The following is an 11,733-nucleotide window of genomic DNA, read 5'->3' as shown; positions in this document are numbered from 1 at the left end:
TAATAAAACTAACCGCGCGTATTTTCGCCTCCTCAGACACAAAGGTTCCATCAGGTTTCTTGCGAGTCTCAATGAAAAATTCGGCTCGACATGGTGTTTTTCCGATCTTGACTTTCTGCAGTAAAGAGACATGCATAAACAATGTACAAAATCAATATAATAAAATAGGTTTATATCATGACTAAGTTACTCACAATCTCATTTCTTTTTTTTGAAAAACTCTTTCTTCCACATAAGTGAGGCATGGTATTGTTTTTTTGGCTCCTTGTATTCCGCTCTTGCATTTTCTGAAATCTCATACATTAAATAAAAGAATTACTTGCATTTGATATAGACATAGAAGTACATATAAATATCTATCGAATAAACTATACCTTCCACTTTTCAGTGAACCTCTTGTGAACGAAATGAGACCATTGATTTTCAGGAATTTTCTCGGGTCGATTCCTCAACGTTTCAATCAGATTACTTTTTTTGTGTTCTTTCCAAAGACGTAATTTGACATCCTTGCATCGACTACCTAGTGCACTCATTACATATGCTTTTCTCATCATAGGATCATCAAATTTGAATTTGGACTGAAATGACATAACATGAAACGAGACATCAACCAAAATTTAGTATTAAAACATCGCATGATTTTAAAAAGTTATAGATAAATTAGATGCTCGATGTTTACCTGAACTAATTCCCATGCTTTTTCTTTTATATTAGAACTAACCAACCTCCAATCGGCGTAGTCAATGGGTAGCAATCGCACATCAGTGCTTAATTGACCTAACCATGATCCAAGTAAACCTCCTGAATCTCCAATTGGTTGACTTGTATCTACATCGAAATGCACAATAACTTGACTGTCTTGCAATTTCCAGACATCTCCAGATGTCATCAGTTTGCCTTCTATATTTCCATTCGTATCTTGTTGATGAACACATATATATTTGAAACCAAATTGGAGTTAGTCTATAATAAACCAAATTAACATATAAGACATTTTATTAATCTTAACAACGGTTTTGATTCGAAATGAAAGCTATGAACGAAAACAATTTAAAGGAAAGCAATCCTAACAACTGTTTTGATTTAAGATGAAAGCAATCAAATCGATTTAAAATGCAGGTCAAGGCTAGTGCAACAGTTTAAACGAAAAGAATTATTTAATGAAATTAAAGTAATCAACTTTAAATATTACCAATGACTTCTATTTTCCATTTGTAGCTTTTACATTCTGGAGCAAGTGGAGGAGGCATGTTGTAATCAGTTTCCAGCTGTGGTAAATCATCAGGTGGTTGTGTCTCTGAATCCACGAAATCCATGATCGATCCTAAACTAGGTTAAAAAATAGAAAAGAAAACAAGTTAGCACTAGAGAAACCGATTTGCAGAATATGTAAACATTAGATTTACAAAACCAGTTTACGTCACCTTCAGATTCTCTTAGATTGCCCAGCAGTTTCTCATACTGAGATTTATTTAGTTGTAGATACTTTATAGGAAAATAATAATTTATTCCCGCGTGGGCTAAAATTAAGCGGGATCTGAAACCAAATGGATATATTATTAAGAAGTTTTGTTTTTGTGTGAGAGACAAATAAATAAAAATTCACAAAATTTAGAACGTGTGTAAGAGTTTTTGTTGTAAACTACCTAAAAGATAATCTCACACAAAAGAAAAAATAATTAGCTCACAAAATTAAGGGGAAAAAACTAGTTAATGAATAAGATTGCTTCGAATATTTATGTCACTAGATTATATTGTTTCACTGCGATTTTGTTTAGCTAGATTTTTCTAGATCATAGTATGTTGTTAACCGAGGCCTCGACAAAGCATTTTTTTACGTACCTCGACAAAGAAACACAAAAAGTCATACTGATAGTTTTTTTTTTGTTTTCGGAGAAAAAGTCATATCTATTAATAGATATGATTAATGAATAAACAAATTTTCAAATACAGTATATGTATTTATTTTTTTTAAAATTATTGTTGGAAATTAAACCAAAGAAACAATTTTTTTGGTGCGCCTCTAAAGTATTTAAGAACCATAACAAACGTACGTAAGCCTCTCAGGTGGCTGAAAATCAAATAACTTAGATAATCTGGATTTGGACGTCCTTAACTAGACAAATCTAGAAATTCTTAAAAAGTTTGTTATTGAACAATGGTTTGTACGTAACGGTGATACCTTAGCTAGCACTCGTCATCCGAGGAAGACGGGGAAGCGTGAAGAGAGAAGATGGGGAAGTAGGGTTCTCTCAATCGATTTTGAGGATATTTTATTTTTGTTTTAAAAAACCAATATATTTGTATATCCATTTTTAATATAATTAATTTTAACATCAGTTTTTTATTGATGTAAATTTGCAATCGTTTAAAAAGTGATTTCACCAGAAATAAATAAATATATCACTTATCTAAATAATGTAAATTTATATTTTATATCAATTCTAAAAAAATGATACAATCTAATAAAAAGTAAATCAATTTTAACTAAATGATGTCAAATTAGATAATTATAACATCACTTATAGTTAATTGATGTTATGTCATATATATTTGCTTCACTCGTAAATAAACAATTTAAAATTACATTATTTGCTTGGGTGATGCAATTTAAATGATACAATATAACTAATTTTTTGTAGTGAAACAGGATAAACAAAAAAAAAAAATTGATTATCTTTTTGGTAATTGGGCTCTATTTTTTTGGTAATTGGTTAGTGGGCTTTCTTAAACATTGGATTGTGAATTATATGATGGAAATTAGAGTAATATTGCATAATTGTTTTCGCTTTTTTCTATAGTAAATATTTGATTGTTTTATTTTGGTATGGAAAAAAAATTGCAAAAACCCGTGGAATATCAGGGCCAGGTTTCGATCCTGGGACCTGTGGGTTATGGGCCCACCACGCTTCCGCTGCGCCACTCTGATTTGTTCAATATATGTATGATATTTGGTATTTTATATATTATTTGTCATATATTTATAGAATATTATAAGATTATTATTTATATTTAAGGAATGATATTAGATTCTTTGGAAGACTAATTTGCACACTCTAATTTCTTACCTTAAATTTATTATTATATAATTATTTTCTCAGTTTTTGGTTAAATAAATTGTGATATAATTTAATGTTATAATTATAAATTCATATATATATATATGAAAGTATGATGTTAACAATGATATTTACATAATAAAACTTGTCAAAATGTTAAATACATAAAAAAAAAAATAGAGAGATTTGATCATGTTACAAAAATGACATTCAAACAATTAGAATCAGTTACTTGACAGTCGACATAAACAGGTAGTGAAAATATATAACTTGTTTGTTTATAAGACCTTCTCCATCGGGAGGTTTTAAGAGATTTTAAGAGAGGTTTTAAGTGTTTTGTAGGAAAAAAATAAATCAGGTAAAAGAAAAAAGATAAGAGGACCTCTTATTTAGTATACTCAAATTTGGAATAAGAGTCTCTACATGTCACGTTTCTGTTGGCTAAAGAAATTAATAGAAGAAGAAGAAAAAAATTATGCCCGAGAGAATTTTTCTCTCTGTCTCTCTCTCTCTTTTTCTCGTGATAGAATCTCGATTCGACAAAGGAAGAAGATGGAATCGAAATATATGGAATCAGATGAGGATGGGGTCGGAGGTGATGCGTAGCGGAGGAGATTGAATCGGCGGAGGTGATGTGTAGCGGAGGAGATTTCGTGATTAGGTAAAGAACTAGGGTTGTTTGATTGTTGATCCCAAATTATGGTTGTTTGATTGTTGATCCCAAATTATGGTTATTAGATTGTTGCAAGTTCGTAAACCTTGGGATTTGTTACACTGGGTCTGAAGATTTGTAATTTTATCGATTGAGTTTGAGATTGTTTAACATATCCGATCAATTCAAACTGATGGTTTTCATTGATCAGATTAGGAAGTAATTGTTGACATTTAAGAAAGCTGGAGATGGCTCAAGAAGGGGGAATTATTAATGAGTCGGTAACCTCCTGCCTTTTTCAGCCTGTTGTAGTTTCTTACTGATTCTGTAATTCTCGATTTCTTATCAGATTCGTTTACTTTGCTAAATCGAAGTCTTAATCCTATTGGATTTCAATTTTTTTGATTGTTGTTCAGGTTAATATTATTGATACGCCTGGTCACGTTGACTTCACCATTGAAGTGGAGAGGGCACTACGTGTACTAGACGGTGCGATTCTAGTTATGTGCAGTGTTGGTGGTGTACACAGTCAGTATATTACAGTTGATAGGAAAATGAGGAGATATGAAGTCCCCAGAGTTGCGTTCATCAACAAGCTTGATATAATGGGAGCAGATCCATGGAAAGTCTTGAACCAAGTGTGTTTGACCTATGATCCTTCTATGTTTTCCTTATTGAATGAGTTTGATCAAGTATAATTTTACTGCTTGTAACTTCTTTTTTTATCTTACTTTTCACTAGGCAAGAGCTAAGCTTCGACATCATAGTGCAGCTGTGCAAGTGCCGATTGGTCTAGAAGAAAATATCCAGGGTCTTGTAGACCTTATTCATGTGAAAGCTAATTTCTACCATGGATCCAACAGGTTTGTGTTAAATTTATTTTTTTAAGAATTGCTTATGTTGTAGTTGGGGCACATGTATTTCTTTATATGTAGTGACATTTTGATTTTCTGTAAATTGCAGTGAGAATGTTGTGGCTGGTGATATTGCTTACTTTGTAGCCTGTATCTAAACGAAGAAGCTGTCAAGTGGAATGTTCTTTCTGGAACTTCTTAGTGCTGTAGAGCCAAGAGTTGTCAACTAGAGCCTCGTTACCAATGGAGAAACAGGTAAAAGTATGATGTTTCAACTTCATTGCCTATTGTTTGTGGGTGCTTTTTATTCTCAGGTCTTAAGTCATCTATTAATTGTCTATACTGTTCTGAAGAGTGAGTACGTTTCCTAAAGCTAGAGCTAATGATTTCTGATAATTGTTATGTGATACTTCGGTTTGCAGACTTCTTGGTATGTTTTGGATTTATTGGAAGGGTTGTGGGTACTAGCGGGGGCAAGATTAAATGGCAAAGAAGGAAGGTAATTTATCATCCTCTTCTTTCTTCATTTATTTGGTGTTGAGTCAGGCATTGATGTTTTTGCTTTTGTTTGTTGGTTGTGATAAATACGGTTAGTACTTGTTTATTAGGGAGGTCTACATCGTACTTATTGTTTGATGCTTTGTGTTAGTTGGTTGGGTAGATGTTTAATGTGTGGTTGTTGTGTTTAGGTAAACACTTAAATTTCAAAATAGAAACCACCTAGTTTTAAAAGTAAATTATACCTAAACCTTATAAATAAAAACACTTCCACAAACTGTAAAAACACCAAACATATTACATAAACCCTTTAGCAATCTCTTCATTCACCTTTTAACACATTCAAACATAGTATGATATGGATTCAGACGATTCCATGAATCCATATCGTCACTCTAGCTATATGAATCTGTTACAAAGTCAACAAGAAACCCATAACCTCGAATACACTCCTTATGAGAGTCCATGTTCTGACGCTCCATCTGAAGCTGCATCTCCACAACAAAACCGCAGATCAAGGCATACATGGTTACCAACAGATGATGTGATGCTTGTCAGCGCTTGGCTAAACACGAGCAAGGATCCAATTACTTCAAATCAGCAACGACAAAGAGCCTTTTGGGGAAGGATTGCGGATTACTTTGCTACTTGTCCGAATGCTGCAGGTCGGCCAAAGAGAGAGGCTAGTCATTGTAAGCAGCGGTGGGGGAAGATAAACGACTTGGTGTGCAAGTTCGCTGGTTGTTATGAGGCTGCGACAAGGGAGAGGTCTAGTGGCCAGAACGAAGATGATGTGATGAAGCTAGCACATGAGATATACTTCAATGATCAGAATTAGAAGTTTGTTTTTTAGCATGCTTGGCGAGAGCTAATATATGATCAGAAATGGTGTGCGTCCACATCTACTAAAGGTACTGGAGTGAAAAGGGGAAGGGTGTGTGGGGATGGGTCTGCACAGGATGCCCAACCGGTGATTGATGTCGATAATGAACCAATGGTCCGACCTCCTGGTGTTAAGGCTGCCAAGGCTGCAAAGGGGAAGTCCAAAAAGAGCTCTAATACACAACCGGATGTGGAGGCAGATGGAAAAGCTTTCTTGGAGTTTCAGTTGGAGAAAATAGAGAGGATGTATGAGATGAAGCAGAAGGATTTTGCCTTGAAAGAGAAGGAGTTCGCTATGAAGAAGGAGCATATGAAGCATGTGATGCTTGAAAATCTGATTGCTAAAAAGGATTCACTAACTGAATCCGAAAAAGCTCTTAAGGACAAGCTAATTGATGACATGATGTCATTAGGTTGAATGTTAAAAGTTTGAATCTCTTAAGGACAAGCTAATTGCTGTTTATTAACTAGCTTTCAGTTTGTTGTATTTTATGTATTCGGTTGTACACATATGGATGCTTTCTTGTGTTTTTTGTAATCGGTTTCTTATTAATCTGTTTCAGTTTGTTTTGTTTCACTTTGTAACAGATTTATGTAGCAGTTTCAGTTTGTTGTGTTTTATTAATACGGTGCAGTTGTGTTATTAATCGGTTTCAGTATGTGTATGAGCGGAGTAGCATTTGTTAATCTTTTTCTGATAGCAGGTCGAAAAAGAAGCTCTCTCATGCTCTGGCAAGCCGACCTCTCATCAGTCCGTGAAACACAGCAACTTCCTCAATACTATTGTAACAATGGGTTTCTACCATATATTTGTAGAAGTACTTTTACACCTTTTTTTTCCTTGCTATTTGACCACATGTTTTTACAAGCTCTTTTGTATTTTTGTGCTTCTACCACATGGTTTTACAGGTTCTTTTGTATTTCTGTGCTTCTACCACATGTTATTACAAGTACTTTTGTAATTTTGTAACTTCTACCACATATTATTTCCAATGGTTGTGTACCACAAATTTTAAGAACTCAAGCTACCACAACCTTTTTCTATATAATGATCAAAGTTGGCAAACAATACGTATCACAAGAAGTTTCCTATTATTCTCAACACCAACAAAAAAAACTCCTTCTCTTTAGTTTCTTTTTTTTCACAATGGCTTCTTCTTCCCAAAATGATGTTGATGACATACTTGATGAATGTTTTAATGAAACATGCGATCAAATCACCAATCAAGTATGACAAAATCTTCTTACTCCACCAATCCAACATCAACAACCACCTAAACCAAGAAAAAAGCGAATTCACATTGAAAGAAATCGAGAAGTCGGTCATGACCACTTGTGGAATGATTATTTCAGCGAAGATGCTACTTACCCTCCCAACATTTTCCGTCGCCGTTTTAGAATGAACAAGCCATTATTCATTCGTATTGTGGATAAGCTCGCAAATGAAGTTCCCTATTTTCAACAAAGAAGAGATGCTACCGGAAGGTTGGGTCTGTCTACATTGTAAAAGTGTACAGCAACAATTCGTATGCTGGCATATGGTTCTGCAGCTGATGCGTTTGACGAATACCTCCGACTTTCTGAAACTGTGGCGCTATCATGCTTGGACAATTTTACAGATTCAGTCGTAAATTTATTTTGAGATGAGTACTTGAGAAGACCCACACCAGCAGATCTTCAAAGACTACTCGACATTGGCGAGTATCGCAGATTTCCCGGCATGATAGGAAGCATCGATTGTATGCATTGGGAGTGGAAGAATTGTCCCACCACATGGAAAGGTCAATACACCCGCGGATCTGGAAAGCCCACAATCGTTTTAGAGGCGGTGGCTTCGTATGATCTCTGGATTTGGCATGCTTTCTTTAGACTACCAGGTACATTAAACGATATCAATATTCTTGACCGATCTCTAGTCTTTGATGATATTTTGCATGGTCGAGCTCCTAAAGTTAAATACAGTGTCAACGGACATGAGTATAAATTGGCTTACTATATGATGGATGATATTTATCCAAAATGGTCTACTTTTATCCAATCTATTCCACTGCCACAAACTCCAAAAGCCTCTTTATTTGCAAGACAACAAGAAGCTGTGCATAAAGATGTAGAGNAAAGTGTACAGCAACAATTCGTATGCTGGCATATGGTTCTGCAGCTGATGCGTTTGACGAATACCTCCGACTTTCTGAAACTGTGGCGCTATCATGCTTGGACAATTTTACAGATTCAGTCGTAAATTTATTTTGAGATGAGTACTTGAGAAGACCCACACCAGCAGATCTTCAAAGACTACTCGACATTGGCGAGTATCGCAGATTTCCCGGCATGATAGGAAGCATCGATTGTATGCATTGGGAGTGGAAGAATTGTCCCACCACATGGAAAGGTCAATACACCCGCGGATCTGGAAAGCCCACAATCGTTTTAGAGGCGGTGGCTTCGTATGATCTCTGGATTTGGCATGCTTTCTTTAGACTACCAGGTACATTAAACGATATCAATATTCTTGACCGATCTCTAGTCTTTGATGATATTTTGCATGGTCGAGCTCCTAAAGTTAAATACAGTGTCAACGAACATGAGTATAAATTGGCTTACTATATGATGGATGATATTTATCCAAAATGGTCTACTTTTATCCAATCTATTCCACTGCCACAAACTCCAAAAGCCTCTTTATTTGCAAGACAACAAGAAGCTGTGCATAAAGATGTAGAGCGTGCTTTTGGAGTTTTGCAGGCTCGATTTGCCATAGTCAAAAACCCGGCTCTTATTTGGGATAAGGTAAAAATTGGAAAAATAATGAGAGCGTGTATCATACTGCACAATATGATAGTAGAGGACGAACAAGATGGGTACACTCTGTTTGATGAAAATGAATTCGCACAGTTGGAGTCAAATAGAGCTTCATAAGTTGCTTCCAACAACCAGGCCTTCATGTGTTGCTACTATGCTCAAACTTTGAAAGGATGTTCGTGATCGAGAAAAAAATAAATCCTTGCAAGATGATTTGGTTGAGAATATTTGGACAAAATTTGGAGCAAATCAGTATTAAAATTAATCATTCCTTCCATTAATGAATTGCACTTCTATTGTAATATGTATTAATGTTTTTATTATGTTTTGTATGTTTGAAAATTAATTAAAATGCAATATTTTCTAATTTTATAAAATCTTAAATGTTTACACATTTATACCACTTCTATTCTATTTAAAATTTTTAAATTTAAAAAAATAATATTTTCAAAAATAAGAGACCCAAAATTAGAACCTACCAATGGAAGAGAAAATTTTAACTAAGAGATTATGAGTTCTTATATTCAAAACCAAACACAATTAATTCATAAAAAATTAAAACAGTGTTTAACAACCCCTTCCTAATATACTACCGATATTGTCGCTCTAACATCCTTACATATTTGCACTGTTTCCTCTACCAAAATCAATCACATATACTATATTCAGCAAATCAACGGTTTGCATTTTACATATCAAATAAGCATTGACCTTAATTCATTCCTCGTATTGCAGTTGACGTGTAAATAAAGCCAAGACTGTACATAACTTAAAATTATTGAAAATGGACCAAAAAAATCAATCTAACAATTAAAATTCACAAATGCATATGCGCATGATATGGACATAAACCCTACTACATAACACAAAAGAATACCACACGAAAGAATATTACAACATAAACATTAACATAAAAAAACAACCATATACTAATTAATATATACAATCTTTCATTAGAAAAATTGTCAAATTACCATACAACAACTAAAACCCCTAGAAAACCGATGAATATTAGTCTTTTGGACAGACCATAATGCTTGAGACAGTCACCGCTACTCGAACCGCTGCTCGTACCGCTGTTACCACTCCCTCCGCCACCACGACTACCACTGCCACGACCTCCGCTGCTACCGCCTCCGCCCCCACGACCTCCTCCTCCTCCGCCTCCACCACTGCTTCTAAGCTCCCTTCGCCAAACTGGAAAATCGTTCTCAGAGAACGTTTTACTTCTTGTGACCAAACTATGTTTCAAATTGGCGAGCGAGACAGAGGTTTCGGTGGTTGAACCAACGGTTTGGATATGGGTATAAATCGCTAGGAGTAAAAGTAACGCATAAGCCATTGGTTTAACTGATTTGTGTAAAACCATTTTTTTGTCTGTTAATCACTAATTACAACAAGAACAAGATGCGTTTGTGTTAATTATCTGTAGACTTCTATTTATACGAATTTTCACTCGGTACCCACGTCTCAATCTTTTACTTTCAATATTAGTATTTTAGTATAATAATTTACAACAACTATTCTAGTTTACTTTTGATGAGGAAAAGAAATGGATAATGTTCTTGACATGATCAGCAAGATGTTGACGTCAAATTATCCTTGCAACGCGCAATCCTTTTATTAGAATGAGAAATTTAAAACCACGAGTCAAATATATATATATCAGGACATGTAAGTCTAGCGGTTTCAAAGATCAAAGGTAGATTTTGAAAGTTTCTTGTCATACCCTCCAAATACTGATTCCTAATCACAAAGAATTTCGTTAAGTTTCATATGAAATTGATTTTAAAAATAAATTCAATTTTCTTTCTGTAATTGTTTTTGGTAAGACGCAAACGTTTCTTGTCTTGACTATTCAACCTAGGTCATGAAATTTGTTGATGAGCTCTCGCAATATATAACGTATTATTTGTTTTCTGATTAATTAACAATATGTTTCAGGAAGTCCACATTACATACCAGGTTTTGTAAGGTTCCTTGCAAATTTTATGGAACTGGTAGTACCTATTGAGCAACTAAGGATATTGATTTTCTGACCATTGACATAAACTTATACCTAATGTGGTCTAATTAATAGGAGAATTTTGTGGACAACACATTGCAAATTTCTCATTTTTGAATAACAGAAAACGAGATTCATTTGGAGATTAATTTGTAAGGAATATTCACAAAGAGCTATGATGTGTCCAATGGAAAGAACTAAAAACTGACACACAAGACAGTTTTTTTTTTGGATTTTGTTCAAGAATCAATACAGCAGAAACACAAGCTAAGATCACAAGACATGGTGAAGGATGAGAATGATCTTGGTCATTGGGTCATGTTATACCATGTCAGAAGATTCTTGATGTGCCGCTACTTCTCCATCTTCAATGCATCTTGACTCTTGTATACACCTCTGATTACTGTCAAAAACGATTGAAGAGACGTTTTCTTTGATCAGTTTCAGGATTAGACAAAGCGCACACACTACAGTGACTACACTATTGCTTCATCTTTCTATAGCTTCAATGTGTGAGACTCAAAATGACATTCCCTGAACTAAAAAAAAACACAGATAAGAGTTTTTGGTGTTCATGAAAGTTCCAAGTAAAATGTGTTATTCTATTCCACAAACAAAAGGATAAGCCTCTGAATTTATGCAAACATAGCCATAACCTATCTAAACCTAAGTCAACAATCATCAACCCAACAAAGTGATTCAATTCCAAAGAACCAAAAAGTAGAAGCAGAGGAAACAGAGACAGTACCTCTCTCTTCCTACATCAGCAGGTAAAGCATCACCACTCCCACAAAGCATCCAGTCCAAAGCTTTATGAAAGTTCTAATTTCACCTCCATCCGAGAACTCAAAGCTGTACTTACTAGTCATGTTATGATGCAAAAGCCCCCAGTTCCTAATCCCTTGCCTAGCATCTTTCTCAACAAGCTCAAAGATATAAACCTCAGAAACACCTTCTTTCCTCAACGGTGTTCCAGATCCGCTT

General features: G+C 34.8%; 5 protein-coding genes and 1 non-coding gene across 6 annotated transcripts in view; 2 read left to right on the top strand and 4 right to left on the bottom strand.

Annotated features, from left to right (window-relative positions):
- Window positions 1-2,236, bottom strand: part of LOC104784095 — a 4,020-nt gene extending 1,784 nt beyond the window's left edge. The window contains exons 1-3 of the mRNA XM_019244180.1: window positions 1,193-2,236; window positions 680-777; window positions 375-578 (exon numbers count right to left, since the gene is read on the bottom strand). Of these exons, the coding sequence (XP_019099725.1) occupies window positions 375-578; window positions 680-777; window positions 1,193-1,316 (426 nt within the window). The 5' untranslated portion in view covers window positions 1,317-2,236. The remainder of the gene's footprint in view (window positions 1-374; window positions 579-679; window positions 778-1,192) is intronic.
- Window positions 2,858-2,929, bottom strand: TRNAM-CAU. Its single transcript has one exon. It is a non-coding gene; the product is annotated as a tRNA-Met (tRNA).
- LOC104781468 (elongation factor G-1, mitochondrial-like) lies at window positions 3,556-6,844 on the top strand. The gene is made up of 7 exons (XM_010506147.2): window positions 3,556-3,720; window positions 3,923-3,992; window positions 4,128-4,349; window positions 4,453-4,574; window positions 4,675-4,820; window positions 4,988-5,064; window positions 6,650-6,844. The coding sequence occupies exons 2-5, from the start codon at window positions 3,960-3,962 to the stop codon at window positions 4,721-4,723; spliced, it is 426 nt and encodes a 141-aa protein (XP_010504449.1). The 5' UTR covers window positions 3,556-3,720; window positions 3,923-3,959; the 3' UTR covers window positions 4,724-4,820; window positions 4,988-5,064; window positions 6,650-6,844.
- On the top strand, window positions 4,809-6,363 carry LOC104784094 (glutathione S-transferase T3-like). The gene is made up of 5 exons (XM_010509163.1): window positions 4,809-4,820; window positions 4,880-4,919; window positions 4,988-5,064; window positions 5,416-5,856; window positions 5,917-6,363. Exons 1-5 carry the CDS (start codon window positions 4,809-4,811, stop codon window positions 6,361-6,363), a joined length of 1,017 nt encoding a protein of 338 aa, XP_010507465.1.
- On the bottom strand, window positions 9,543-10,129 carry LOC104781467 (glycine-rich protein 5-like). Its single transcript, XM_010506146.1, has one exon. It carries the CDS (start codon window positions 10,111-10,113, stop codon window positions 9,715-9,717), a length of 399 nt encoding a protein of 132 aa, XP_010504448.1. The 5' UTR covers window positions 10,114-10,129; the 3' UTR covers window positions 9,543-9,714.
- LOC104784093 (glucan endo-1,3-beta-glucosidase 2-like) overlaps window positions 10,911-11,733 on the bottom strand; it is a 2,710-nt gene continuing 1,887 nt past the window's right edge. Inside the window, exons 2-3 of the mRNA XM_019244361.1 lie at window positions 11,498-11,701; window positions 10,911-11,152 (exon numbers count right to left, since the gene is read on the bottom strand). Coding sequence (XP_019099906.1) covers window positions 11,508-11,701 — 194 coding nt within the window. The 3' untranslated portion in view covers window positions 10,911-11,152; window positions 11,498-11,507. The remainder of the gene's footprint in view (window positions 11,153-11,497; window positions 11,702-11,733) is intronic.

This window comes from Camelina sativa, chromosome 4 (genome assembly GCF_000633955.1).
Source record: "Camelina sativa cultivar DH55 chromosome 4, Cs, whole genome shotgun sequence".
Classification (NCBI taxonomy): domain Eukaryota; kingdom Viridiplantae; phylum Streptophyta; class Magnoliopsida; order Brassicales; family Brassicaceae; genus Camelina; species Camelina sativa.
This window is presented reverse-complemented; position numbering and strand designations above follow the sequence as displayed.